At 44.6% G+C, this 27,418-nt stretch overlaps 1 protein-coding gene across 3 annotated transcripts in view; it reads right to left on the bottom strand.

Annotated features, from left to right (window-relative positions):
* Positions 1 to 27,418, bottom strand: part of WDR60 (WD repeat domain 60) — a 303,464-nt gene that overhangs the window by 237,084 nt on the left and 38,962 nt on the right. For all 3 annotated transcript variants that reach the window (XM_030198750.1, XM_030198757.1, XM_030198766.1), the window contains exons 4-5: positions 24,792 to 24,868; positions 1,177 to 1,563 (exon numbers count right to left, since the gene is read on the bottom strand). In XM_030198750.1, coding sequence (XP_030054610.1) covers positions 1,177 to 1,563; positions 24,792 to 24,868 — 464 coding nt within the window. The remainder of the gene's footprint in view (positions 1 to 1,176; positions 1,564 to 24,791; positions 24,869 to 27,418) is intronic.

Raw genomic sequence — 27,418 nt, 5'->3', positions numbered from 1 at the left:
GTGTGCACAAGCAAAAATAAACACCTTCACATCTATTCTGTAAAGTACATACTTAGGTGCCAATCTCAACCCTGCCACACTGAGAACTTCCGTCTACCACAAAAAAGTTGGTGCTATATTTCTGTTCACTTATTCTTTACATGGTAAACGATTTTATAACAGCCTACTTGAGCACATTAAGATAGCCTTCTGTATGCTCAGGTCCCTTATAATATTACACCCTCCATGAAAACAATGCTGGGCTCCATGTTAAGAGATGTCACTCAGGAAAAGAACCATAGAGTTATTGTGGCAATACACTGAAACCCTCCACTGAATGTACAGCACCATTTTTTTTAAAAGGCAGATTTAATTAGAAAGGAACAGACAACAGAATTGCAAATATCATCATTCCTCTATATGGATTAACTGTGTGACCATACTTTGAGCGATACATGTAATTCTGGTCACGCACCTCTATTAAGGTGCTGTACAAAAAACAGAAACGATAAAATGGAAGGCCTACAAAAATGATAACGAGTATTGAACACTTCCATGTTTATCAGGTTAGGGCTCTTCAGCTTGAAGAAGAAATGAAAAGATATGAGAGGTTTATAAAATCAGGAATGGTGCAGAAAAGTTAAGAACATTTATTTACCCTTTCATATAGCACTTGCACTAGGGGACACTCCATGACAGTAACAGGAAGCTAATTTAAAACAAATTTAAGAAAGCATTTTTCACTCAACACACAAGTTCTACAGTATTTCTGGATGATGATGTCAAGGTTAGTAGACTAGCTGGACCAGTTTCTTAAGGGCAAGTCCATTAATAACTAATAGTAAGGAAGACTTAAGACTTTAAGAGTGCACAACAGGGAATTTATCTCCGTATTAGAGTCTGCTGGGTACATCCATATGATCCAGACTGGCCACTGTCTGAGTCAGGAATCAGATGATACATCCGATGGAACACTGGTCTGTACCAGCAGACATTTTTATGTTCTTGTTTGATGTTAATTTGCATATATGGACTAAAGTTTGTCAATTAAACTGCAGGAGCTACACCATTTACCTTTTTGATCATGAATGTAAATTCTTATATGACATAAAAGAAGGACGTAAAGATTACATGCTAAATGTACAAAGAATATTTTTTATCAAAGAAAGAAAACCACAGTCCCAAGACAATTCTAACCTCATAATCCCTTTTCCTTCTTTCTTCTTTCTCAGCTCTTTCTTTCCTCTCTCTGTGTCTTCTTTCTCTGTCCTCATCCAACAAAGCCCTTTCTCTATATCTCTTCTCCTTTCTTTTCTCCTCCAAGTCCTGAGCAGTGAATCCTTGGGGTTCTTCTTTTGAACTTCTGTGCCGCCTTTCTTTGTCATGCAGCAGATCTACCTCTTGCACAGTTCTATATCTTTTTTCCCTCTCAGCATTCTCCTGTTCCTTCCGATCTCGATACCGTTTTTCCTTGTCCGCATTGGGAAATTCTGGATCTGTTTCTTTAAGCTTTCTACGACGATGCTCACGTTCTGGATCTCTGTACCCTGACATACTTTCGTGTTTATCTTTAGTTTGACCATTCTGCAAAATTAAAAATAAAATAAGCATAAAGGCAAACTGAATGGGCCATTCTGTGACTTATAGGATAGCACAGTGCTATAGGATACTAGGGTTTAGGTCTGCATCCCAATGGAATTCACAGAACGCAGATGCAACTTGGAAGTGATATGCCTGGTCTCAAGGATAGAAGTAGGAAGGAAGCCAGTGATTCTGTAGGCAACACTTATATTACCAGTACAGCTTGCCCCTGAATGAGGTTCTCATGTCTGCATATGACAGAAGTCATTTTGTTGCTTCAAGAAAATACCACAAACTGAGGAGAAAAACAACTGAAGTAGTTGGTCTTAAAAAAAATGTTTTTGCCCTTGCATATTTTCTCTTCTGCATCTGCAGAAACTTATCTCCACATATACCCTCAAGGCTGCATACAACACTCTGTATGGAAAGATTTAAAACACTGTGTGGCTGACTCAGATGGGCTTTATTTATTAAGAGTTTCTTCCTTTATGTTCAAATGGGGAAAAGCTCTTGATAAGTCAAGCCTTTTTATTTTAAGAACTCCACCAAGGAGAGAAATTAAGACTTGAGTATGTTACCCCCAATTCACAAAGGGCTGGAATCATCCTAAATCCTTTTGCTCTTTGCAGAACAAGTAGTAAGAAATGTTCAAATTTTTCTGAATAGCAACTATTGTATCAAGAGATATTTATAAAGTCCCTGGAACAATACGTACACTCTTGAATTGTAACTAGCCAGGAGCCCAGATTTGGAAAGACCTGTCAATAAACCTAAAATCCAAATTCAAAGCTATATATATATATATATATATATATATATATATATATATATATATATATATATATATATATATATTATCCTGGCACAAAACATATAATTAGAATGTACAAGAAGAGAAGTCATTAATTACAGCTACTTTTACTTCTCAGTTTAAAATAATTAGTTATGGTAATTAAATTACACATACAGGAAAGTAGTTCATTACTGATACAATTACCAGTTTAGCGTAACTAACTACTTTTGAACATTATTTATTTATTTTATTGCATTTGTATCCCACATTTTCCCACCTATTTGCAGGCTCAATGTGGCTTACAGAGTATGGTTATGACATAATCATTCCATTATATCAGATACATTTAGTGGTGTGCAAAGATTAAGTAAGGGAAGAGAGATGGCAGGTGTTAGTCAGGGTGGAAGGTAAGGTAGTTTTGTAAGGCTATGAGTTCTCTTTGTAAGCCTTGTGGAAGAGATGTGTTTTCAGAGATTTGCTGAAGTTATTTATTTCGTCAATAGCTTTCAGGGATGTAGGTAGTGCATTCCACAGCTGCATGCTCATGTAAGAGAAGGTGGTGGTGTGTATTAGCTTGTATTTTAGTCCTTTGCAGCTGGGGAAGTGCAGATTAAGAAATTTGCAGGATGATCTTATGGCATTTCTGGGAGGCAGGTTCACAAGGTTTAGCATGTAGCTTGGGGCATCTGCATGAATGACATGAATTCAGTAGCTTTATTCAATCATATAAACATAGTTTAGTCATAAGCACATGACTCTTCCAAAGGTAGAAAAACTGATGTTAAGGTTCGGGTGCTGATCACTGAAAAATCAGAAAAAAAAAAAAAATATATATATATATATATATATATATATACAAAGGACTATGGAACAAGTGCACACCAACCCAAAGTAAAATCTTGTCCTGCTTCTGTAAAAAAAAAAATTAAATTAAATTGTTTTGGAACAGAACACCAACAGTTTGTGGGAATCTTTAACCAACCACTAAAGTTAATGAAGGTATTTTCAGGCAATGAGGTGATCACCCTTGAAAGTCTGGTGACTGAGAAGTGAACTCCAGACAGGATTCTGAGGCTTTTTCCTTCCATAACTTTAATGGTTTGTTAAAGATACTCACAAACTGTTGGTGTTCCAAAACAATTTAACATGATTGTTTTTATAAAAGCAGGACACAATTTTACTTTGGGAAAATGAAAAACTTACCATTCTTTTCAGATTAGTAGCCCTATGGCAGGATTTCAGCTCTATGCAGTTAACTGTCCTATAAACAACAATGCCTATTCCTGGCATAGTTCCAAGATTAAAAAAATATATATATATATTCTAACAATTTTAATACAAGACCATTATTATATATTGTTATAAACAGAAAAAAACATACTGGGATGTTGTTGAATATTGAGACTGTGAAAACTAGTTTCCATTTACACGTATATTTTTGACATGTGGTAAATTTATAATCACCTAACATCGTTCAAGCAAGTTTATTCGATTCTACTTTTCATTCAACAAGGAGGAAAAGGCTTCAGATGTTCAGCTGGATGGACCATGCAGGTCTTTTTCTGCTGTCATCTTCTATATGTAACTATATGTTATACATTTTTCAGTTTGCTGTGCAAACATCCTCATTAGCCAAAACGTTTTGATTTTTCTCTTATATACAGTCTATTCTTATATGTCTTTCTTATCAGACCTCTATTTCATACCATAAGGACACCAAAGTCACTTATCTTGATTGAAACGCTCTTAATGTCTGCTTGCTAAGATCTGTGCCCTTGGCTTGATTTTTCTCCTTTTACTCCATCTCAATTATCTACTTTCTTGAAGTAGTTTGTCTTTTCATTTACTTTTTTCTCCTCAAACTCTTTCCCTTTACTCTCTCCCTGGCCACCCTGTTCTACCATATCTCTTCTCTCATCCCTTCAAAATCTCTAATAGAAAGAAGCAAGGGCCAGCCAGTGCAGCAGCCACCACAAAAGGAATTGGGCTAACTCTGCCTGCAGAAAAGTTGCCTTTTCCCTCATTTCCCACTACACATTTCAGCTCTCCAGCTGTTCTTACTTTCTGCTGCTTCTGTTCTCCTCCATAGGTGGAACAGTAAGGCCCTGTGGCAGCACTCCACTCAGGCTGTCTTTGGCCAACAAGTGATGCCTTCTCCTCTGCCAGATTCCATCTTCTGATGCAACTTCCTGTTTTTGGCAGGTGGGATCTGACAGAGGAAAGGAACTGCGGGTCAGCCAGAGACAGCCTGAGTGAAGCGTTGCCACCGCTGGTAACAAGGATGTTTAACTGACAGGAGACAGTGGGAGCATGCTTGGCCCATTACCTGGTCTGAAGCCAGTAGGCGGAGATTGCCACCATACTGAGTCACCCAAAAGAATAGCAAATACTTATTAGAAATAAGGACTGCCTATGTGTGCTTTGGTATGGACCAATAGTTTGCTTTGCTTTCAGTAACACAGTAAGCGACAGAAGGTAAAGACCTGAACGGTCCATCCAGTTTGCCCGACAGTCAGTCACACTCATTATGAATTAATGATTAAATGAACAATGAATGTGATATTTTGGTGTTTCTGAGACATAGACCGTAGAAGTCCGTCTGGCTCTGTCCTTACGTCTCAACTACTGGAATTGCCGTCAAAGCACAGTCCAGTGCAAAGTAATTAACTATAGTAATGGGGTTACTACAGTTAATAAGTAGTTAAATCCTTATTTAACTAGTAAAAGGAATTAACTACAGTAATGTATTACTTGTAATGCGATATCGCACAACAATGGAAGCTAGTGGCGTCTAGAAGCCATATTTTCTACTTTACTCCAAAAGGTCTTTTTCAAGGCCAGAACGTTGCTCAACAAGAGACTCTATCCTGAACACTTTGTCCACTAACTGTTTGAGACAAAGTACCAAGACTCCTGAAGAAGGTACTTCCATTGCCGAAACAGGGTACCTTGTAGAGTCTTCCCTCAATAAACTTTACTTCAAATATTGGACATGTTCAGTCTGTTTTTTTGAAAAGCTTAGTTCTGTTCCCACTCCTCTCCTGCTCCTAAGAAGGAACTCCAACACTACCTTAGGAAGAAACTTAGGGTGTATGCAAAGAACTAGTCCATTGTGATGAAACAGTATATGGTGGATGAGCTCACTGACTCTGCGAGCTAAAGTGACCACCACCAGAAACACAACTTCCCAGATCAAAAACAGACGACAGGAATTCAGAGGCTCAAAAGGAGCTTTCATTAGCTGGGTGAGGACTACGTTGAGATCCCGTGGAACAGTGGCAGGTTTAGTAGGGGGCTTTGTTAGCAACAAACCTCTTATGAAGTGAACAATTAAAGTTTATACAGATATGGACTCACCTCCCATATGGTGATAAGTGCCAATTGCACTAAAATGAACCCTTACAGAGTTGGTTTTTAAACCAGATTCAGGGAGGTGACAGAGGTACTCAAAACAGATTTTGTGTAGGGCAAGAGAAGGGATCTAAGGCCTTGCCCTCACAAACCTCTTAAAAGAGTAACACGAGTAACAACTCTTAGTGGAATCTTTTCTGGAAGCTAGCAAGGTATGGGAGATGCCCTCAACATCCAAGCCATGAGGGCCAGAGATTGGAGGTTGGGATGGATGTAGAAGGGAATCCTTGTTCTGCATGATAAGGGTCATAAAACAGGCCAATCTCCATGGATCTTTGGAGGACAACTTCAGAAGAAGAGGGAACCAGATCTGCCGCGGCCACTAGGGAGAGATCAAACCATAGTTTCCTAGTCTTCCCTGAGTTTGCACACAGGAGTCCTTGTCCCTAATGCAGGAGAAAGGCATCTGATGCTAGTCTGTTGTGTGACCCGAGACTAGAGCAGAATTGTGGGACTTTGTTGTTCAAATAAGCGGCAAAAAGATTCACCAAGGGACCACTTGTTCAGTTGCATTATCCTGCTCAGTCTGTCCACCAGGCAGTTGTTCTTGCCAGGCAGGTAAGTGGCATGGAGGTCCACACCATGAAGCAGAGCCCACTGCCACATGTCAACTGTTTCCTGAGACAAGGGGTGAGAACCCGTATCTCCCTGCTTGTTGACATAGACTATCGCAACCTGGTTGTCCATTTGAATGAGAACAATTTAGTTCTGGAGTCAATCTCTAAGCGTTCCAAATGGCCTAGACCTTGAGGAGATTGATGTAGAACTGAACCTCCTGAGCGGACCCAGGGCCGGTCTTAGCAAGTGCAGGGCCCTATGCAGACCAATTTGGTGGGGCCCCATCCTAGCCCCGCCCCCAGCCCAAGCTAAACTTGTACAGAAAAACTGATTGAAATAATAAGCACAATGCTATTGTCGTGTCCGCCGCTCCCTCCGCCGGCTCTTCTGTTGGGCGCGGGAGCCGGTCCTCGGGAGGCTGCAGCGCGGAGCTGGGACTTGCCGCAGCGGTGGCCGCCCGGTTTGGGTTCTCGGGCCGGCGATCACAGCTGCCGGGCTCGCGGTCGCCGACGGTGAGGGCAGTGTGCATGCCAGGGGAAAGGTTAGCATTGAGTTGCGATGGCCAGCGTCTTTTTCTCTTTTGGGGGCGGCCACCTGTAGCGCCGCCTCTGAAGAGTTGGATTGGGGGGGTGGTGCCGTGTTCCCGCCTGGAAGATCTGAAGGAGCCAATCAGAGGAGTTCTGCTAGTGGCCGGGTTCTGATTGGTCGGCCATGTCGGCGGGGGCTGGGCGGCTGAGGCAAATGGTATTTAAGGAGTAGGTCTGGGATGGGACCTTGCTTCAGGTTCTGTTCCCTGAGGCCAGTCTCCGTGTGTTCCAGTGTTTGGTTTGTTTTTCTTGCTCTCCTGGTTTGACCTTGGCCTTGTTTCTTGGACTTCTCTGCTAGCTGCCTGCCTTGACCTTTCGCCTGGTTCGACTACGCTGTGAGCTATCCGCCCTGACCTGTTGCCAGTTTCTCTTCGCTGTGAGCTGCCTGCCTGTCCAGTTGCCTGGTTTGGTCTCTTTTGGGGTTCCCTCCTGCTCTCCTGGTTCCAGCATTGGGTCAGCTCATCAACCCCGCGGTTCCGGAAGTCCCGTTGGCCGCCTGCAGCTGGGGGTTCAACACTCGGTGAACGGCGGTCGCCGCGGGTGAAGACTTGGGGTTGCACGGCTGTCCTCTGAGGTCCTTCGGGGCCTTGCGGGACCTAAGGGCTCACCATCTCGTCAGATAAGACAGCTATCATGAAACCCCCCCCAGAAATTATTCAGTTCAAGTCCACTACAATTAGTAGTTCCAATTCTCATAACCCCGGGGGGGGGGGGGGTCAGAGGTGCGGACACACAATCTCTCCACTGCAAAACACTATACACAAACTTGTGCAAAAACACACTCATAACCTTACCAAATCATAACAGCACTAATTCCAAGGACAGGACGAGCTACAACCTTATGCGTGGAAAGACGGCACTGTAATTACACCAGGCTCTAAAACACCAATACACTACCTCGTGAAAAAAACAAAACAAAAAGGGCTGCAAATGCTAGATGCTAGCAGGATACTGCACCTTGATCACGCATGAAAAACATATGACACAACAGATATGAAGGCAAAATAAACTGGAAAGTTACCTCAAGAAGTCAGACTCAGCATGCAGCAATACTAGAAAAATTGAAACTTACATGCAAAATATCACAGATGCACATTTCCAAAAGCTGACATATTCCAATTAATACATTCTGAATAAAATACTTTTTTCTACCTTTGTTGTCTGATCATTTGTTTTTTTTCTATTCACTTTGGTCCCAGTGTCTTCTGTTTTATGCAGTGTATTCTTTCCATTTGATATTTTTTCTCTCACCATGTCCACCACCCTCCTATATCCTTATGTGTCCTGTCTACCATCTCCATGTGCATCTCCTTCCTTTGTCTTTCCTTCCCTCCATTCCTGCCCAACATTTCTCCTCTCTCCCCTGCCCTCCATGTCCAGCAATTTCTTCTCTCTCCCTGAGCCCTGCCCTCCCATCCATGCTCCTCTCCCCTGCCCCCTCCATTCATCATCCCTATCCAGCCATTCCCCTCTCTCCCTGAGCCCCCTCCCATCCATGCTCCTCTCCCCTGCCCCCTCCATTCCATTCATCATCCCTATCCAGCCATTCCCATCTCTCCCTGAGCCCCCTCTCATCCATGCTCCTCTCCCCTGCCCCCTCCATTCATCATCCCTATCCAGCCATTCCCATCTCTCCCTGAGCCCCCTCCCATCCATGCTCCTCTCCCCTGCCCCCTCCATTCCATTCATCATCCCTATCCAGCAATTCCCCTCTCTCCCTGAGCTCCCTCCCATCCATGCTCCTCTCCCCTGCCCCCTCCATTCATCATCCGTATCCAGCCATTCCCATCTCTCCCTGAGCCCCCTCCCATCCATGCTCCTCTTCCCTGCCCCCTCCATTCCATTCATCATCCCTATCCAGCCATTCCCCTCTCTCCCTGAGCCCCCCTCCCATCCATGCTCCTCTCCCCTGCCCCCTCCATTCCATTCATCATCCCTATCCAGCAATTCCCCTCTCTCCCTGAGCCCTGCCATCCATGTCCAGGTCCTCTCTCCCTTACCCTCCCGCTCCCACGTTCAACTGCCTGCCCGCCCTGGCGCCCTCTTTTTCACCCCCCAACCAAGGATGGCTCTTCGTTTTTTTTTAACTTTACCCGCCTCCATCGTCGGAATCCAAGCGTCACTAAAAGCGCTCCTCCTCTCCCTAGTCCCACTCTCTAGCAGAACGCAGCAGAACTGGAGCTCTTCCTGATTCGTTCATTCTCAGTGTCCCACCCTCGAGGGCGGGACACCGAGAATGAACGAATCAGGAAGAGCTCCAGTTCTGCTGCGTTCTGCTAGAGACGTCGGGGGGACTCGGGAGAGGAGGAGCGCTTTCAGTGACGCTCGGATTCCGGCGAGGCAGCGACGGAGGGTAAAGTTAAAAGGAAAATGAAGATCCTTGCGGCTGGGAAGAGGCTGACTGAGGCACGGGGCCCTATGCGGCCGCCTCGGTTTAAGACCGGCCCTGAGCGGACCACTGACCCTGAGTGTGAAGCCCAACTACATGAGCTCCCCACTCTAGGTTGGCTGCATCCAGTGTCAACACTTTTTGAGTCAGTGGAATTTGGAATAGAAGTGCCAAAGTCAAATTGGACCCAAATGTCCACCAGAGGAGGACGTGAGCCAGCTCTGAGGGAATATGAATGACATCCATTAGGTACACCATCATCTGAGAAGTTCTGAGAGAAGAGGACATTTCTCTGGTAAGTGAACACTATTTTGCTTTGGGAACTTAAAGAATGGGGTTTAAAGGAGGAATAGTAGGTTAGTGATAGGCAGAATAAAAATAGAAAAAAAGCAAATTTTATCAACTAGTCTCCATAGTGATAGGAGTGTACTACCGTCCGCCTGGCCAGGACGAACAGACGGATGCGGAAATGTTAAAGGAAATCAGGGACGCAAACAAACTGGGCAACACAATAATAATGGGGGATTTCAATTACCCGCATATAGACTGGGGTAATGTAACATCTGTACACGCAAGGGACATAAGATTTCTTGATGAAATCAAGGACAGCTTCATGGAACAGCTAGTTCAGGAGCCGACAAGAGAAGGAAAAATACTAGACTTAGTCCTTAGTGGTGCTCATGATCTAGTGCAGGGGGTAACGATACGAGGGCCGCTTGATAACAGTGATCATAATATGATCGGTTTTGATATTGGCATTGAAGGAAGTGAAACTAGGAAATCAAGTACGCTAGCGTTTAACTATAGAAAAGGTGATTACGACAAAATGAGAAAAATGGTGAAAAAAAGACTGAAAGGAGCAGCTCGCAGAGTAAAAAACTTGCATCAGGCGTGGATGCTGTTTAAAACACCATCCTGGAGGTTCAGGACAAATATATTCCACGTATTAGAAAAAAGGGAAAAAAGACTAAACGTCAGCCGGCGTGGCTAAACAGTAAGATAAAGGAAATCATTAGAGCCAAAAAACAATCCTTCAGAAAGTGGAGAAGAGAACCAACTGAAAGTAACAGGATAGATCATAAGGAATGCCAAGCCAAATGCAAAGCGGAGATAAGGAGGGCAAAAAAGGACTTTGAGAAGAAATTAGCGTTGGAAGCAAAAATACATAGTAAAAACTTTTTTAGATATATTAAAAGCAGGAAACCGGCCAAAGAGTCGGTTGGGCCGCTGGACGAAAATGGTGTTAAAGGGGCGATCAAGGAGGACAAAGCCGTAGCGGAGAAATTAAATGAATTCTTTGCTTCGGTCTTCACCGAGGAGGATTTGGGGGGGACACCGGTGCCGGAAAGAATATTTGAAGCGGGGGAGTCGGAGAAACTAAACAAATTCTCTGTAACCTTGGAGGATGTAATGGGTCAGTTCAGCAAGCTGAAGAGTAGTAAATCACCGGGACCTGATGGTATTCATCCCAGAGTATTAATAGAACTAAAAAATGAACTTGCGGAGCTACTGTTAGAAATATGCAATCTGTCCCTAAAATCGAGTGTAATACCGGAAGACTGGAGGGTAGCCAATGTTACTCCGATTTTTAAGAAAGGTTCCAGAGGAGATCCGGGAAATTATAGACCGGTGAGTCTGACGTCGGTGCCGGGCAAGATGGTGGAGGCTATTATTAAGAATAAAATTGCAGAGCATATACAAAAACATGGACTGATGAGACAAAGTCAGCACGGATTTAGTGAAGGGAAGTCTTGCCTCACCAATCTAATGCATTTTTTTGAGGGGGTAAGCAAACATGTGGACAATGGGGAGCCGGTTGATATTGTATATCTGGATTTTCAGAAGGCGTTTGACAAAGTGCCGCACGAAAGACTCCTGAAGAAATTGCAGAGTCATGGAATCGGAGGTAGGGTATTATTATGGATTAAGAACTGGTTGAAAGATAGGAAGCAGAGAGTAGGATTGCGTGGCCAGTATTCTCAGTGGAGGAGGGTAGTTAGTGGGGTCCCGCAGGGGTCTGTGCTGGGTCCGTTGCTTTTTAATGTATTTATAAATGACCTAGAGATGGGAATAACTAGTGAGGTAATTAAATTCGCCGATGACACAAAATTATTCAGGGTCGTCAAGTCGCAGGAGGAATGTGAACGATTACAGGAGGACCTTGCGAGACTGGGAGAATGGGCGTGCAAGTGGCAGATGAAGTTCAATGTTGACAAGTGCAAAGTGATGCATGTGGGTAAGAGGAACCCGAATTATAGCTACGTCTTGCAAGGTTCCGCGTTAGGAGTTACGGATCAAGAAAGGGATCTGGGTGTCGTCGTCGATGATACGCTGAAACCTTCTGCTCAGTGTGCTGCTGCGGCTAGGAAAGCGAATAGAATGTTGGGTGTTATTAAGAAGGGTATGGAGTCCAGGTGTGCGGATGTTATAATGCCGTTGTATCGCTCCATGGTGCGACCGCACCTGGAGTATTGTGTTCAGTACTGGTCTCCGTATCTCAAAAAAGATATAGTAGAATTGGAAAAGGTACAGCGAAGGGCAACGAAAATGATAGTGGGGATGGGACGACTTTCCTATGAAGAGAGGCTGAGAAGGCTAGGGCTTTTCAGCTTGGAGAAGAGACGGCTGAGGGGAGATATGATAGAAGTGTATAAAATAATGAGTGGAATGGATCGGGTGTATGTGAAGCGACTGTTCACGCTATCCAAAAATACTAGGACTAGAGGGCATGAGTTGAAGCTACAGTGTGGTAAATTTAAAACGAATCGGAGAAAATTTTTCTTCACCCAACGTGTAATTAGACTCTGGAATTCATTGCCGGAGAACGTGGTATGGGCGGTTAGCTTGACGGAGTTTAAAAAGGGGTTAGATAGATTCCTAAAGGACAAGTCCATAGACCGCTATTAAATGGACTGGAAAAATTCCTCATTTTTAGGTATAACTTGTCTGGAATGTTTTTACGTTTGGGGAGCGTGCCAGGTGCCCTTGACCTGGATTGGCCACTGTCGGTGACAGGATGCTGGGCTAGATGGACCTTTGGTCTTTCCCAGTATGGCACTACTTATGTACTTATGTACTTATGTACATAGTCTTTTCACCTTAGTTTTAAAACTTGAACTCTGTTCCACAGCATTAACAGTTTAGTATTAAAGGGGAATAAAAAGAAAGAGAGAGAGAGAGAAAGAGGGAAAAGCAAGCAGGACCTATTTTAGTATTAAGGGGGGAATAAAAAAAGAAACAGAGAGAAAAGCAAGCAGGACCTAGTTTAGTATTAAGGGGGGAATAAAAAGAGAGAGAGAGAGAGAGAGAGAGAAAAGCAAGCATCATTAACTAGTTGCCATAGAGGCATATTTTCAAAGCACTTAGCCTTCAAAAGTCCCATAGGTTTCTATGGAACTTTGGAAGGCTAAGTGCTTTGAAAATATGCCTCAGTTTTAAACTGAAATGTTCTCTAGAAATAGGCATTTTCCCGTAGTTTTAAACTGAAACCTTTTCTAGAGTTAGAAACTTAACAGCCAAAAACTCTTGTTCTAAAAGGCAGTTATTTTCTGTTCTTTGGTTGCTGGAGAGGTAGCACGTCCAGTGACCTCAATTAGGTGTTAATTAAGTAGGGAGAAGTACAATATTTGCATAGGTTGCTCAGTTAGCTTCAAAGAGCCTATTTAAAAAAGGCCCCTTAGATTCAAAACTATATAAAGAGGAAAGGTCCCACTGAACTTTCTTTCTGAGAAGGTCTCAGAGGACATTTCTCTGATAAGTGAATACTATTTTGCTTTGTGCTTTGGGAACTTAAAGATTGGGGTTTGAAGGAGGAATTGTAGGTTAGTGATAGGCAGAATAAAAATAGAAAAAAGCAAATTTTATCAACTAATCTCCATAGTCTTTTCCACTTAGTTTTAAAACTTGAACTTTGTACCACAGCATAAACAGCCTCTAGCAGGTACTGCAGGATCTAGTTTAGTCTTCCCAACAACACTCCCCAACACCCGCCCACCCCTAAAACATAGTCAGTTACTGTAATTAGGATAACAAGCAAGGAGTGCTCTTATAGAGTTTTAAATACATTTCATTACCATCTAAGAAGGAAACACTAAATAAATCATACAATATACCATATAAACTAAAAGACATTTTTATATTAGGCTAATATCCTTAATACTTTAGCAAGTTTTAAATTATTGAAAAACTCAAACAGTAAGATGGAGTCAGCAGTCCATCAGCGAGAGGGGTGCCATCCAGTCTTTTGCATTGAGTGTCACATGTATGATTATCTCCCAGTTGGTGAGCAGTTATATATGTGTGCGGGATGCAAAGAGCTCCTAGATCTCAGAGAACTGGTCTGTTCTCTTGAGGCTAGAGTAGCAAACTTGGTGGAACTGAGGGAGACAGAGAGGTACATAGAGGAGACCTACAGGGATGTTGTAGAGAAGCCCCACCTCCAGTCTGGTAGCCCCTGTGCTATCTTGGAGGAGAGAGGTCTCCTAGAAGGACAGCATCACCCTGGTGAAGCAGGACGTACTCCTATAGCTAGGACCTGCCCATCAGGTGATGTACTATCCTCTCGCACCGAGGATATGTCTCCAAGTACTGCCCAGGAGGGAAAGGTTAGGACAGCTGTTGTAGTTGGTGATTCGATCATTAGGCATATAGATAGCTGGGTGGCTGGTGGACGTGAGGATCGCCTGATGACTTGACTGCCTGGTGCGAAGGTGGCGGACTGCACAAGTGTAGAAATATACTGTCACTTGCTCTCAATGGAATACAGGCCAATGGCTCAGGCTAACAGCTAGGCCTCTTAAAATCAATCATCATCTCTGACACAAAATACATTTCACTGCAACAAAAGCTGAAGTGAGTTCTCAGAGAGCTGACAAGGGAGGGGGACTTTGCTCTTGTCAACAATGCTGGGACTGGCACCTGCGAGAAATCATGAGCGAAGATGTTTTGACTAATGGAAGATATTAGTGGGTCAGGTGCAAGTAGAGGGGGGAGAGCTGAAGAGGGCAAAATGACCTGTGAAGTCATTTCTTCACAGATGTTGTCCTGAACATATTTTGTTTATACTTAGAGCTTGGGAACATGTGAAATCATTCTTATCAACTGATAAGGGCCAAGAGCTCTGGTGAGAAAGCTAGGGTCCATTGGAATGAATAGAGTCAGAAGGGTAACAGGAGGAAAGGCTACAGAAGACTCCAGAAGGCAGAGGAGTGCGGAAGGCTGAGGAGAGAGATTAGACTGCACCTGCTGTGTGAAGCGGTGTTCCATCATGTACCGGAGATGAATGCCTAATTTGCCTGTACTGCCTTTGGGTAAGATACTGATGCTAATAAACTATATCATTATATCTACTGACTATTGGGTTTCTTTCTAATTATGAAGCTTGCTACTGCCCAAACTGTGTAAAATCGTCATGAGCAGATACAAGGTCAGAGTAATTAAGTATTTAGAGGGAACATGCAATCCTTTTCAGGATAGTAAAAAGCCCATGGCTTCTGCTGCCCAAACTGTTCTGGCAGATCCAATTATATTCAGTGGTTTACATAAAGCATACACAATGATTGCACAATACAAAAAAATAAAATAAAATGTGATTTAAGTATGTGTAAAAATAGGAAATTTAACTTGAACAAATCCTCTTCTCTTACACCATGTCCCATCTTCCGCCAGGACCAACACTCACCTGCTCGCCGCCGGTACCAGTGGGCCGTGGGGCCCGGGACCGCCACGGATGGCCGGCCTTCGCCGCAGGTCCTCCGGTGGCCGGCCAGTGGGGGAGGACAGCTATTGCCTTCAGTCCGGCCACAGAGGATCGCCGGTTGTTCTTGCCTTGTTCCCGCCGATGGCCGGCTTTCCACTTCCGGGATGGAACCCCTGCAACATGGCGCCGGCGGAGGATAGCCGGCGTCTCTTCCGGTTGCGGGATCAAGCAGGGGAAGCGGTGACTAGCGTCACCTCGGATTGGTTACGTGAACGCTCAACCGCAGGAAGCACCAGCTGGGGTCCCGCACTAATGAGAAGGCCTACTTAAGGAGCACCACTCCTCCTAGCCAGTGCTTCGGCTTTTCGTTCCTGAGAGCTCCGCATCGTTGGATGGAACTCTGTACCTTGCTATCTGCTATTGCCTGCCTTGACCATTGCCTGCTACTGACTCTTCTTGACCGCTGCCTGCCTTGACCATTGCCTGCTACGGACTCGTCTTGACCACTGCCTGCCTCTACCTCTGCTGCCGCTGTCCACCACGCCGGCGTGCCAGTTCCCCCGGGACCTCGGACCAGTTGACTCCCGGGGATCCAGAGCCTGCGCTGTCCGCTGGGCCTGTCCGCCCCCTGTTACAGAAGCCCTGTAGGCTGCCCGCACCTGGAGGCTCAACTTCCAGGGAACGGCGGCCTTCCCAGGCGAAGAGTGGGGGTGGGTCGGCTGTCCTCTGGAGAAGGAGGGGTTCACTCCGCCGTCTCCGGCCAGATCTAAGGGCTCACACCAGCGAAGCTGCTCATCCTTTGGCGGAGCAAGACATACCATCAAATAACACACCCGGGAAAGTTTTTAACAGTCTTGCTCTATTTGTAAATAGCAGCTAAAGTCTGTCACATAAATGTTGTTTTCAAAGGCTAATGGTACTTTCCCTACTAGTGGGTCTCTCCATTTTGAGTCTAATTTTATTTGCAACCGTAAGCTTCCACAACTGATGCATATAGGGATGGATTTTACATACCTATATGCTTGTGGCACTAATTACCAAGTGAAGATGCCAAAAAGCATTTTTTATTTTAATTTTGAGGCAAAAACAAAAAAGGGGCATTAAGGACAATTACCCCAAATCATTCATTTAAAGCCCTGGCAGAAACGGAGCACTTTTATGAGATCTATGCATAGATTACAGATGATGCAAAGTCATAAAGGAAAATGTATTAAATATATATATACTCCATGGGCGTTTATCGGTTTCTGGATTACAAAAAGCATTGGGGGAGATGAGCAGGGGTAGAGATACAGACCATATTTTAGGGAAATGGGCTCATGATCTAAAGCGCCCAAACCTGAAGCTAGACTTTCAGAAGTTATCGACTAGGATTCCTACCCTATCGAGAAACGCTGCCATGAGGGAATGTCAATACAGGATTTTATATAGGGCATTCATGTCAAAGTATCAAGTAGCCAAATTTGGAGGAGGAATTGATCCTTTATGCTCTAAGTGTGGGCAGAGGGAAGGCACATTATATCACTACCTTTGGGAATGTTATAAGATCCAGAACTATTGGAGGCAAATTGTGGGATTTCTAGAGTTGATACTAAAGAGCAAGATTCAGCTTACTCTGCAGGGTCTCCTTTTAGATCAGTATGAGTTCTTTGTTTCGCACACGGGGGGAGCCCAGCAGTTCATCAGGAAAGCCAGTTTAGTAGGTAAGAAACTGATTTTGCAGGCTTGGATACATTCTGAACCGCCGGAGTATTGGCATTGGAGAAATAGTTTATATGAACTGCTGATGATGGAGAGGAGAGAGGTGGGATCCTCCCCTAAAGGAAAGAAGGCATTCTTGAGGAAATGGGAACCTTATATCCAGTCCCTGGCGCCCAGGGCGAGAAGTTTTATTCTGAACCGACTATGAAGCGGCCATATCCTGTGGTTTTTTTTTTTTTCCTTTCTTTCTTTCTTTGAATATCAGGTTGGGGGGAGTGGGTGGGTAAAGGGAGCAGGTGGGGTTATTAAATTTCAAAGTGTATGGGAGAGAGCGGTTAAGGCGGATTAGAAGCTATGCCTAAAGAACAAACATGGTAAACAAAACAAATCATAACACTAGGTAGCTTGGTATAATAGACTAAGTCGGCATAATAAGAGTATTACCTTCCAGAACGGGGGAGGGGGTCATCAGAGTATAGGACCCAGGACCTCCTCCGGGACGGGAGGGAGCTAGTTCAACATGGAAAGTCAAAGCATGCACATGTTGACCAACACTTAGAGGGGGGGAGGGGTAGAAATAATATGTTAAAAGTTTGATAACGAGTTGTATCATACGGTTAAAAAAGAGTTTGTTTATATACTCTGAATTTCTGTATAGGCACCAGGTTAACGGTGTTTTCTTTGAAGTGTCACCAATAAAAACTGTTGAATTTTAAACTACAAGGAAGGGAGGGCGGGGGGAGGGGGTGTCTAGGGATAAAAGAAGAAAACAATTTGATGTATGTGGACGGATTACAAGTTGTCTGTTGTATTAGTAAGGTTATCTGCTGGACATTATGTATATATGTTTCATATAATACGTCAATAAACAGATTTAAACTAAATATATATATACTCCATTGTTAACTGGGAAATACACATACAATTTTTTGAACCTCTCAAACCATTGCACACATTTCTACAAGGTTTTGAATAGAATATAAGAACTATTTCCTTACCGATGCTGAAAGGTAAAAACTTGGGAGGCAATCATAGAGCTACTTTGTGATGAAAACTGCATATATGGCTTGCAGGTTTTCTGCACTTAGATTTCACTCATTCTGTCGCGTCTCTCGTGCTTGCCGCGCTCTCGAGGACCTTGGCATACCTTCAGGCTTCTTCCCCGGGAGCACGGGGTTTGTGAGTCCATAGGCCACTACCGTGGAGCGGCAGTGGCAGGCAAAATCACCTTCCAAGTAGAGAGGAAACAAGACTGGACCGGAACTCCGGACTGGAGTGCTACACCGGAACACTCGGAACTGGAACGCACCGGACGGGTGCGCACTGGAGTGGGGCCCGCTGGACTGGACACACTGGAGTGGCCCCACTGGACTGGAACATACAGGAGTGAAACCCGCTGGACTGGAACACACTGGAGCGGAACCCGCGGAACTGGAACACCCTGGACCTAGGCTTCACCTACACTTGACTGCCTTTCCCCGAGGGTTGAGCCCTTAGGTTCTGGCAGCCGGTAGGACTTACAGGAACAGCAGGAATGAAGATCCAGGAGTGCCCCCTGGCACCTAGGCGAAGGCAAGGCAGACAAGCAGGGACTGTCCGGGTTCTGGCAGTCGGCAGGATTCAACACAATGACTAGTAATCTGTACCCAGGCTAATAGGAACGCTATACCCAGGCAAACCAGTCATACACAAGAAACATACACAGAGCAAACTCAGGAGACTTAGTAAAGCTATACACCAGCTAACAACAAAGCTGTGCCCAAGCTAACAAGTCATGCACTGGAAACAACACAGAACACTAGCAAAGCTTTACACAGGCTACAAGCCACACGGTGCCTAAGCTGGCTAGTCAAGTATTAGGAACAAACCCAGGGAACTAGCAAAGCTATACACAGGCTAACAAGCCACACGGTGCCTAAGCTGGCTAGTCTATCACTAGGAACAAACACAGAGAACTAGCAGAGCTATGCACAGGCTACAAGCCAGACGGTGCCTAAGCTGGCTAGTCTATCACTAGGAACAAACACAGAGAACTAGCAGAGCTATGCACAGGCTACAAGCCAGACGGTGCCTAAGCTGGCTAGTCTACACTAGGAACAATCACAGTCTCGGGATAGTGACTAGCAAGGGCGGCCAGTCTAACACTAGGAACAAACACAGTCTCGGGAAAGTGGCTAGCAAGGGCGGCTAGTCTAACACTAGGAACAAACACAGTCTCGGGATAGTGGCTAGCAAGGGCGGCTAGTCTAACACTAGGAACAAACACAGTCTCGGGATAGTGGCTAGCAAGGGCGGCTAGTCTAACACTAGGAACAAACACAGAGAACTAGCAGAGCTATGCACAGGCTACAAGCCAGACGGTGTCTAAGCTAACTAGTCATGCACTGGAAACAAACACAGAGAACTAGCAGGGCTATGCACAGGCTACAAGCCAGACGGTGCCTAAGCTAACTAGTCATGCACTGGAAACAAACACAGAGAACTAGCAGAGCTATGCACAGGCTACAAGCCAGACGGTGCCTAAGCTAGCTAGTCTAAACAAACATAGAAACTCACACAGAGCAAACACTGAAACCGTGTACAGAGCACTCTATACACCAGGACCTTTAGATGAGATGCAAAGGCCAGGACTGAACTCTCCAAGTGACTAATAAAGCCCATCAACACCAGAGCCACAGCTGCAGCAATCACCTTGCAACCAAACAGAGGCTTGACACACAGAGCAGTCAGCCCATAGGAATGAACAGCGGGAGCCATCTTGGATGCTGGCAAAGAGGAGGAGGTGGCAGCCATCTTGGAAGAGGCAAAGCCCACACAGGTGAGGTTCAGTAGGGCAATCAGCACACAGAGCCAGAGAGAACCTAAGACAGACACAGAGACAAGCAGAAGCCAGCACAGACACTGACTCCCAGAAACAGGGTAAGTCTGTGGGTTGTCACGGCTACGGACGGGACACATTCTTCTAGTGGAGATGAGCACTTTCTAGGTAAAGCAGACTCTAGTGGTTCAAATTGGAAGTTAAAACAAGATTAAGGTCCCATGAAACAGGGGCTTCTGCAGCTGTGGTTTGATATGAAGAATTCTTTTCATGAAACATAAAATGAAGGGATACCGAGAAACTGAAAGACTTGGTGAACAACCAAATCATGGTAACTAGAGACAGTACTCAGACGCATTCTCACTGAAGACACCTTACCTGGAGCCAAGGACTATAGATAAATGATATACGCAATGATGGTAGGCAGATAGGTAGTGGTAGGATTGTAATCATTTTTGAAGCACAACATGTATATGTAGTGGATGGTTTTCTTACAGCTATGAAAGTCCTGGATAGGTGTTGGTAAGCCTAGAGCACAGACTAAACGGTCAATTTCCAATGTTGTGGTTATGTGTTAATGCAGGAAATCCTTGGGTTTTCATGGTGGAAGAATCATCAGCTTTTTTAGAAGAGGAAACCAGGTCTTCTGAAGCCAACATGGCATTATAAGAGTCATGGTATTTGGTGGTTGTTGAATTTTTGCTGGATTTTTGCTATGAGAAAAATGGAGGGGTACGTGTACAGAAGAAACCAAATCCTTGAAATCTCCAGTGCATCTGGGGTAGACATTCAGAGAATGGAAGGATGGAACAGTACAGAGGAAGCTCTGTGCTCCTACTGCTAGTGAAGAGATTGACCTGAGGGGTCTCCTACTTCTGAACAATAGTATACAAGTTTGCTGCATCTACGTACCACACTGTGGGACTAGTGTTGGAATCCATCATCATAATACAGTTCAAAGTTGAATCAAAGGACGAGAGATGTCAGTAAGAGGATGGAAGCACCAATTCTACTGCACCCTATTTGCAGTCAGGTACTACATGGATGGCTTGTAGAGGTACTACATGGATGGCTTGTAGCCATGTAATTCAACATCTGCAAATAAGCCCTGGCAGTGATCACCAGTGCCACTTATATTTCACAAATATGCAAAATAAGGGCCTACATTCCATCCTACGAAAGAAAGGTTTTTGCCTAAAGGAGGAAGCAACATCTTCACCCAATATAGAGCCTTAGGACCCAAGTTGAGTTTCTATAAATCTGGAGCAAATCCAGCTACATTGGGAGGCACCCAAGCAGGATACAGCTGCAGTTCCATGGAGAATTAATTTACATGATCACTAAAAAGAAAGGACAGTTCTTAAAGGCATACTTTATCCCAATAGAAGGTAGCAGAGACCCTGGAGCTATGAGTTGAGACTCAAGGGAAAAGATGGTGACGGTGGCAGGAACAGAGAATGCAAATGATGATGGAAAGAAGGACTGCCCAGCTGGGCAGATCACTAATGCAGATATACAGTCATGGGTTGCTGAATTAAGAAGCAATATTTGGAAGGTAAAGTCAGAACTTAAAACTTTGATACGTAATTTAAAAGGCGGCACTGTGGAAGCAGGGAACAGACTCGAGGAAGCAGAACATATGCTGGAATCACACACAGAGGAACTGTTGGAAATACAATATGCAGTCAAGGTCAGCTAGTTGGTGAGACAAAAGAAATTGATAACATGGAAAACAGAGCTTGCAGGAATATTAAAATCAGAGACATCCCAGAGAAAGCAAAGAATGGAGACATGTTGGGACTGGTGAGAGACCTGTTTCTACTACCCTAAGGCAAGTGTCTGATGGCGTAGTGGAGATTTCTAATGAGCAGGCCCCATTGAGCGCTAGACCCTCCTCGTGTGGAAAAACAGATATAATTGTCAGACTAATGTGGTTTCCTAATAAGGAGTAAATCTTGGCAAAACCTGGAATTCTTCACTGCTCTCTTTTTGTGGCAAGCCCAGTGGTGTGCTGGAGCCAGCTCACACCAGCTCATGAGAGCCTGTTAACTTTTCAAGATTTTTGCGAGCTGGTTTTTAAACATAGCCATCGAGTCAAATAATTCTTCAGGCAGTGGAGAAAGCTGCTGTTCCTTACTCAACTTCTTCTTCAACATCCAGTCGCACACAGCACATGCAGCTCTTCCGCACTGATGTTGGGGGTGGGGAGGGGAAACATGTGGCAGCAGGAGCTCGTGCATTTACTCCATAATTTCGCACATCATGCAGTGTACCACTTCTTTTAAACTCCCACTGTTCGCGCCTCTCGCCACTACCATCCAGCTTTTCGAAGGCTGCTAGGCTCATGGCAGAACGACTTTTATAAGTACACCTTTGAAGTTTGTCTCCACTTTTTTAATTTAAATGCAGTCAGGAAGGTTGGCTTTTTTGACAAATACTTTTAATGGTTTGCCTTGCTACAATGAAGCCTTTATCATCTTTTTAAAGTTTCTGTTGGCGATTTTTAAGTCTGCATTTGACCTTTTTCACAACCATACATACTGATGTCTACTCCTTTATGAAGTCATCTTGTGTACTGATTCCAGTTTCTGTGTTGTTTTTGCCATCCGGGGAGTTCTTCGAGGTACACTTTACTTTTATGATCATTTGTGGTGGTAGAACATTCATTTTTATTCTTTTCAAATGTTTTTTTTTCCCCAATACTGCTGGCCTTTAAGTCCTGTGGAGTAACTATCAGGCTTATTTTCGAAAGAGAAGGGCGCCCATCTTTCGACAGAAATCGCAAGATGGGTGTCCTTCTCACAGGGTCACCCAAATCGGCATAATCAAAAGCCGATTTTGGGCGTCCTCAACTGCTTTCCATTGCGGGGACGACAAGAGTTCCCGGGGGCGTGTTGGAGGCGTAGCGAAGGCGGGACTGGGGCGTACCTAACACATGAGCGTCCTTGACCGATAATGGAAAAAAGAAGGGCGTCCCTGACGAACACTTGAACGACTTTACCTGGGCCATTTTTTCTTATGACCAGATGACCACCAGATGGAATCAGGGATGACCTCCCCTTACTCCCCCAGTGGTCACTAACCCCTCCCACCTTCAAAAAATATTTTTTTTAAATATTTTTTCCAGCCTCTATGCCAGCCTCAAATATCATACCCATCTCCATGACAGCAGTATGCAGGTCCCTGGAGCAGTTTTAGTGGGTGCAGTGCACTTCAGGCAGGCAGACCCAGGCCCATACCCCCCCCCCCCCCCCCCACCTGTTACACTTGTGGTGGTAAATGTGAGCCTTCAAAACCCACCACAAACCCACTGTACCCACATGTAGGTGCCCTCCTTCACCCATAACGGCTATGGTAGTGGTGTACAGTTGTGGGGAGTGGGGTTGGGAGGCTCAGCACACAAGGTAAGGGCAGTGGCGTATCAAGGGCGGGGCAGTGGGGGCAGTCCACCCCAGGTGTCAACGGATGGGGGGTGCTCCGTCCACCCCCCCCCGGCGTGGCACGGCACCCCCCCTGGCGTGGACCTCCCCGGGGCAGCGCCTCTCACTCCCCCCCCCCATCCGACAGTCCCCACCTGCCTATCAGGTGCACCCGGCACCTCGAATCTGCAGCGCTGCTGACTGTAAAAGAAGAAAACCGTCTCGTCATTGGCCCTTCACTTACTGTGTCCCGCCCTCGAGGAAATAGGAAGTTACATCAGAGGGCGGGACTCAGTGAGTGAAGGGCCAACGACGAGACGGTTTTCTTCTTTTACAGTCAGCAGCGCTGCAGATTCGAGGTGCCGGGTGCACGGAGCTCAGCTGGTAGGCAGGTGGGGACTGTTGGGGGGGGGGGGGGAGGGAGAGGCGCTGCGCCGGGGGGACCCCGCCGGGGGGGGCCCCCTGTTGCACTACACCCGGGGGGGGGGGGGGGTGCGCAGCGGCGATCCGCCCCGGGAGTCAGCCAAGCACGGAACGCCACTGGGTAAAGGAGCTATGCACCTGGGAGCAATTTCTGAAGTCCACTGCAGTGCCCCCTAGGGTGCCCGGTTGGTGTCTTGGCTGGCTCCTCCCATGACCAAAGGACTTGTATTTGGTCGTTTTTGAGATGGGCGTCCTTGGTTTCCATTATCGCCGAAAATCGGGGACGGCCATCTCTAAGGTCGACCTAAATTTCGCGATTTGGGCGTCCCCGGCCGGAACAGGAAGTAACCTGTTCCGGGGCAGAGGGAGCTGCAGCGAAGTTAGCGAAGTCAGCGAACTCAGCTGACAGGCGCGCGCCGCGGCACCCCCCCAGCCACGTGCACCCGGGGTGGACCGCCCCCACCGCCCCCCCCCCTTGGTACGCCACTGGACTGGAACTTCGTATCTGCTGAGGAGTTGCTTATCAACAGGAGAAATATTCTGGTACTTGGATATTTGAAGGGCTGAGAAAAGGGAGTGGGGGGAGGAAATGTTGGTGGGAGGGGAAAGAGACTTGAGGGCAGAAGGTATGCTTTAGGAAAACATTGAAGAAAGATATGGATGGTGGCGGGGAGGGAAGGAGATGAGACTAGTATGGTGTGCTGGCTGGTGTAATATACAGTATATGTGCGGAGTGCAGGTAGGGTGAAAGGTTTGAGTGAATAGGATTTAAAGTGGAAATGAATGGAGCAAGACCAGTGTAAGTGCATGAAAGAATGTGAACAGGGAAGTGTATCTGTCTATGTAAACAATCTAGAGGCCAGAGTAGAATTGTCCAAAACTACTTAAGTGTGGAATTTACTGCTCTGTAGCAGTTCAGTGGGTAACTGCTTCTAACTGGAAAAGTTCAACCCCTCCATCGCCACCGAAATCTGGCAGACCAGGCTAAGATATGTGATGTTTATGGAAAAATTAACAGCATGTAGAAATTGCACAACTCATGTGAAAAGTTGGGGTTGTTTGCAACGGTATTTTCATAACATGGGCTATGGGTGAATGTATGAGGAAAATACAAAGAATGTTACTACTGTATGGAGGTTTTATTTCTCTTACTCTTTATGTTTCTTTTAATTTACTTATATTTTTTGCTAGCAGCATTTTCACTCGAATGGTTATCACATGCTTTTCAAAGACTCTGCATAGTGAGAGTTTTGTGAAATTTTATTTTGTAAAAATGTTAATAAAAATATTACAAGTTGTCAGGAACTGCAAGAGGCAGCAGGAAAACTTGGGGTGTTTTTTTTTTTTCAATTCCCTGTTCCCTCAGCACTGATGAAGAAACAAAAAAATAAAATCTTCTGTAAAGTCCACTTCAGGCTACAGTAAACCACTTACTACTTTGATTCTTCCCTCCTTTTCCTTCCTTTCTTGATGTCTCCTTTCTCTGTCTTCAATCCTTTGTTTTTCTTTCTCTGCAAATCAATTAAAAATCAATCATATATGTATTAGAGTTTCCAGTGAAAACTTTCTGCAGTGCAATGTAAATCTCTCAGATTATTTCAATAGTTTAGACTAGGACTGATCAAAGGTATCTGCAGGGGAAATGAACACCTGACATGTCAGACATCCTTCTTAATATGTGCTAACAATGTGGGGAAAAACTGAGTTTTAATCAGCAAATGCAGCAGCCATGAACTAAAGTCAGATCAGTCATAAACCCAAAGATTGCATTTTTAGGTGATTTTTAGCACTAGGACACTGCTTTTAATGCTTTGTGACTTCTTCATTTCAGAAGCAAACAAAAACATAAATCTTCAGATCATAAAGTGTTTATCATTAAAAACATTTCCACAGAAATTGTCATTATACATTAATTATATGCTTCAATATGTGTGGTAACAGATGTTCCTAACTTGTTATAGTGGTTAAACTCAATCACCTCAGCATACATTCAGCCCTTACTAAACGGGCCTTACCAAAAAAACTTCAAAAGGCAGCTGTTCAAAAGCAATTTCAGTATAATTTCAAATTGCCTTTTCCCAATAGCTTCAATAGATTCAAGCATATGGCAAAGAAAAGAGCAGGTTCAGTCTAGCTTCAAGCACTACCGTTTTAACATGATTCCAAGCATGCTGTGATAGTCAAAACAAATGATAAATTAGCTACTATTTCAGAATATGAACCTAGCCATTTTTGTTTCAGATCCTAGGGAATGAACTGGAGGCTACAAGGGCCCAACAGAATAAGCAAGGCTGGTTTCTGTACAAGTTGTAGTTTTTTAATAACTTGCACCTCAGAAAATGACATTGAGCTGACAAAAACCAGCAAGACTAATCATGAACCAGCAAAAGAATGAGGGAAAGAAGAGAGGCAATGGAAAAGGATCCCTACAGACTTCTTTCTTAATGAAACATATCTGAACCTCATTTTCAAACAGCCAGCAAGCAGATAATTTATTTAAATAAAAAATAATCTGGATAACTATCAGAATATTCAAGAGGATTCATCTAGGGAATAGCCATTTTCCCTGACCAGCCTTACCTGCTTAACTTTACCCAGCTCTGAATAAGAGCACTGACCAGATAAAGTCCAGCTGCACCTTGGAAATGCCTCTTGTATTACCTCTTTATGTCAGTAAATTCTGGCAGGGGAACAATTTGCCTGGATGAAGTTTACTCACTCGGAAAGAGATACAATTTAAACCCCCCCAGGATCTATCCAGCTAATTCACAAAGTTAGACAAACAAATCTCTTAAATATCAAATTCACCTGTATTTTGGAGACCCCTATGGAAGAAACAAATTTTGATAAAGCTGTTGTCACAGAAGACCACAGTAGCTAGGAAGAGGGTAAAGTTAGATGGGGAAGTAGTACATAAGTGCATAAGTATTGCCATACTGGGAAAAACCAAAGGTCCATTGAGCCCAGCATCCAGTTTCCAACAGTGGCCAATCCACTACTACTACTATTACTATTTAGCATTTCTATAGCGCTACAAGGCATACGCAGCGCTGCACAAACATAGAAGAAAGACAGTCCCTGCTCAAAGAGCTTACAATCTAATAGACAAAAAATAAATAAAGTAAGCAAATCAAATCAATTAATGTGAACGGGAAGGAAGAGAGGAGGGTAGGTGGAGGCGAGTGGTTACAAGTGGTTACGAGTCAAAAGCAATGTTAAAGAGGTGGGCTTTCAGTCTAGATTTAAAGGTGGCCAAGGATGGGGCAAGACGTAGGGGCTCAGGAAGTTTATTCCAGGCGTAGGTTGCAGCGAGACAGAAGGCGCGAAGTCTGGAGTTGGCAGTAGTGGAGAAGGGAACAGATAAGAAGGATTTATCCATGGAGCAGAGTGCACGGGAAGGGGTGTAGGGAAGGACGAGTGTGGAGAGATACTGGGGAGCAGCAGAGTGAGTACATTTATAGGTTAGTAGAAGAAGTTTGAACAGGATGAGAAAACGGATAGGGAGCCAGTGAAGGGTCTTGAGGAGAGGGGTAGTATGAGTAAAGCGACCCTGGCGGAAGATGAGACGGGCAGCAGAGTTTTGAACCGACTGGAGAGGGGATCCAGGTCACAAATACCCGGCAAGATCCCAAAAATGTACAAAACATGTAATACTGTACGTAAACAAGAATACTGAAACAATGGAAATGCAAAGGGTAGGACGAAGAGAGAAGGAAAAGCACATCATCTTAGATATAAAATGGCACACTCATTTATATGTGTGACATATACTCTTCGAATGCAAGTAGCAGAGTTGAATAGATTAGGGAAAGACATCCACAGGATCATAATTAAAGGGGAGCTGTGGCTAATGCGAGATTTTTTATTTGACAAATATCAAAAATAGAATCTCATTTACAACACGTATTTTTCAAGTAGCTGGCAACAGAACCTATGAAGAAGAGAAAGATACTGCATCTGGTACTTACACAATGGACAATGCTTCTCTATATAATTTAAGGCAGAGAAGAGGGTCAACTTTGTTAAGACAGAGAAGTACCGAAGGAAGCAGTGGAAGAGTG

Source organism: Microcaecilia unicolor, chromosome 1 (genome assembly GCF_901765095.1).
Source record: "Microcaecilia unicolor chromosome 1, aMicUni1.1, whole genome shotgun sequence".
Classification (NCBI taxonomy): domain Eukaryota; kingdom Metazoa; phylum Chordata; class Amphibia; order Gymnophiona; family Siphonopidae; genus Microcaecilia; species Microcaecilia unicolor.
This window is presented reverse-complemented; position numbering and strand designations above follow the sequence as displayed.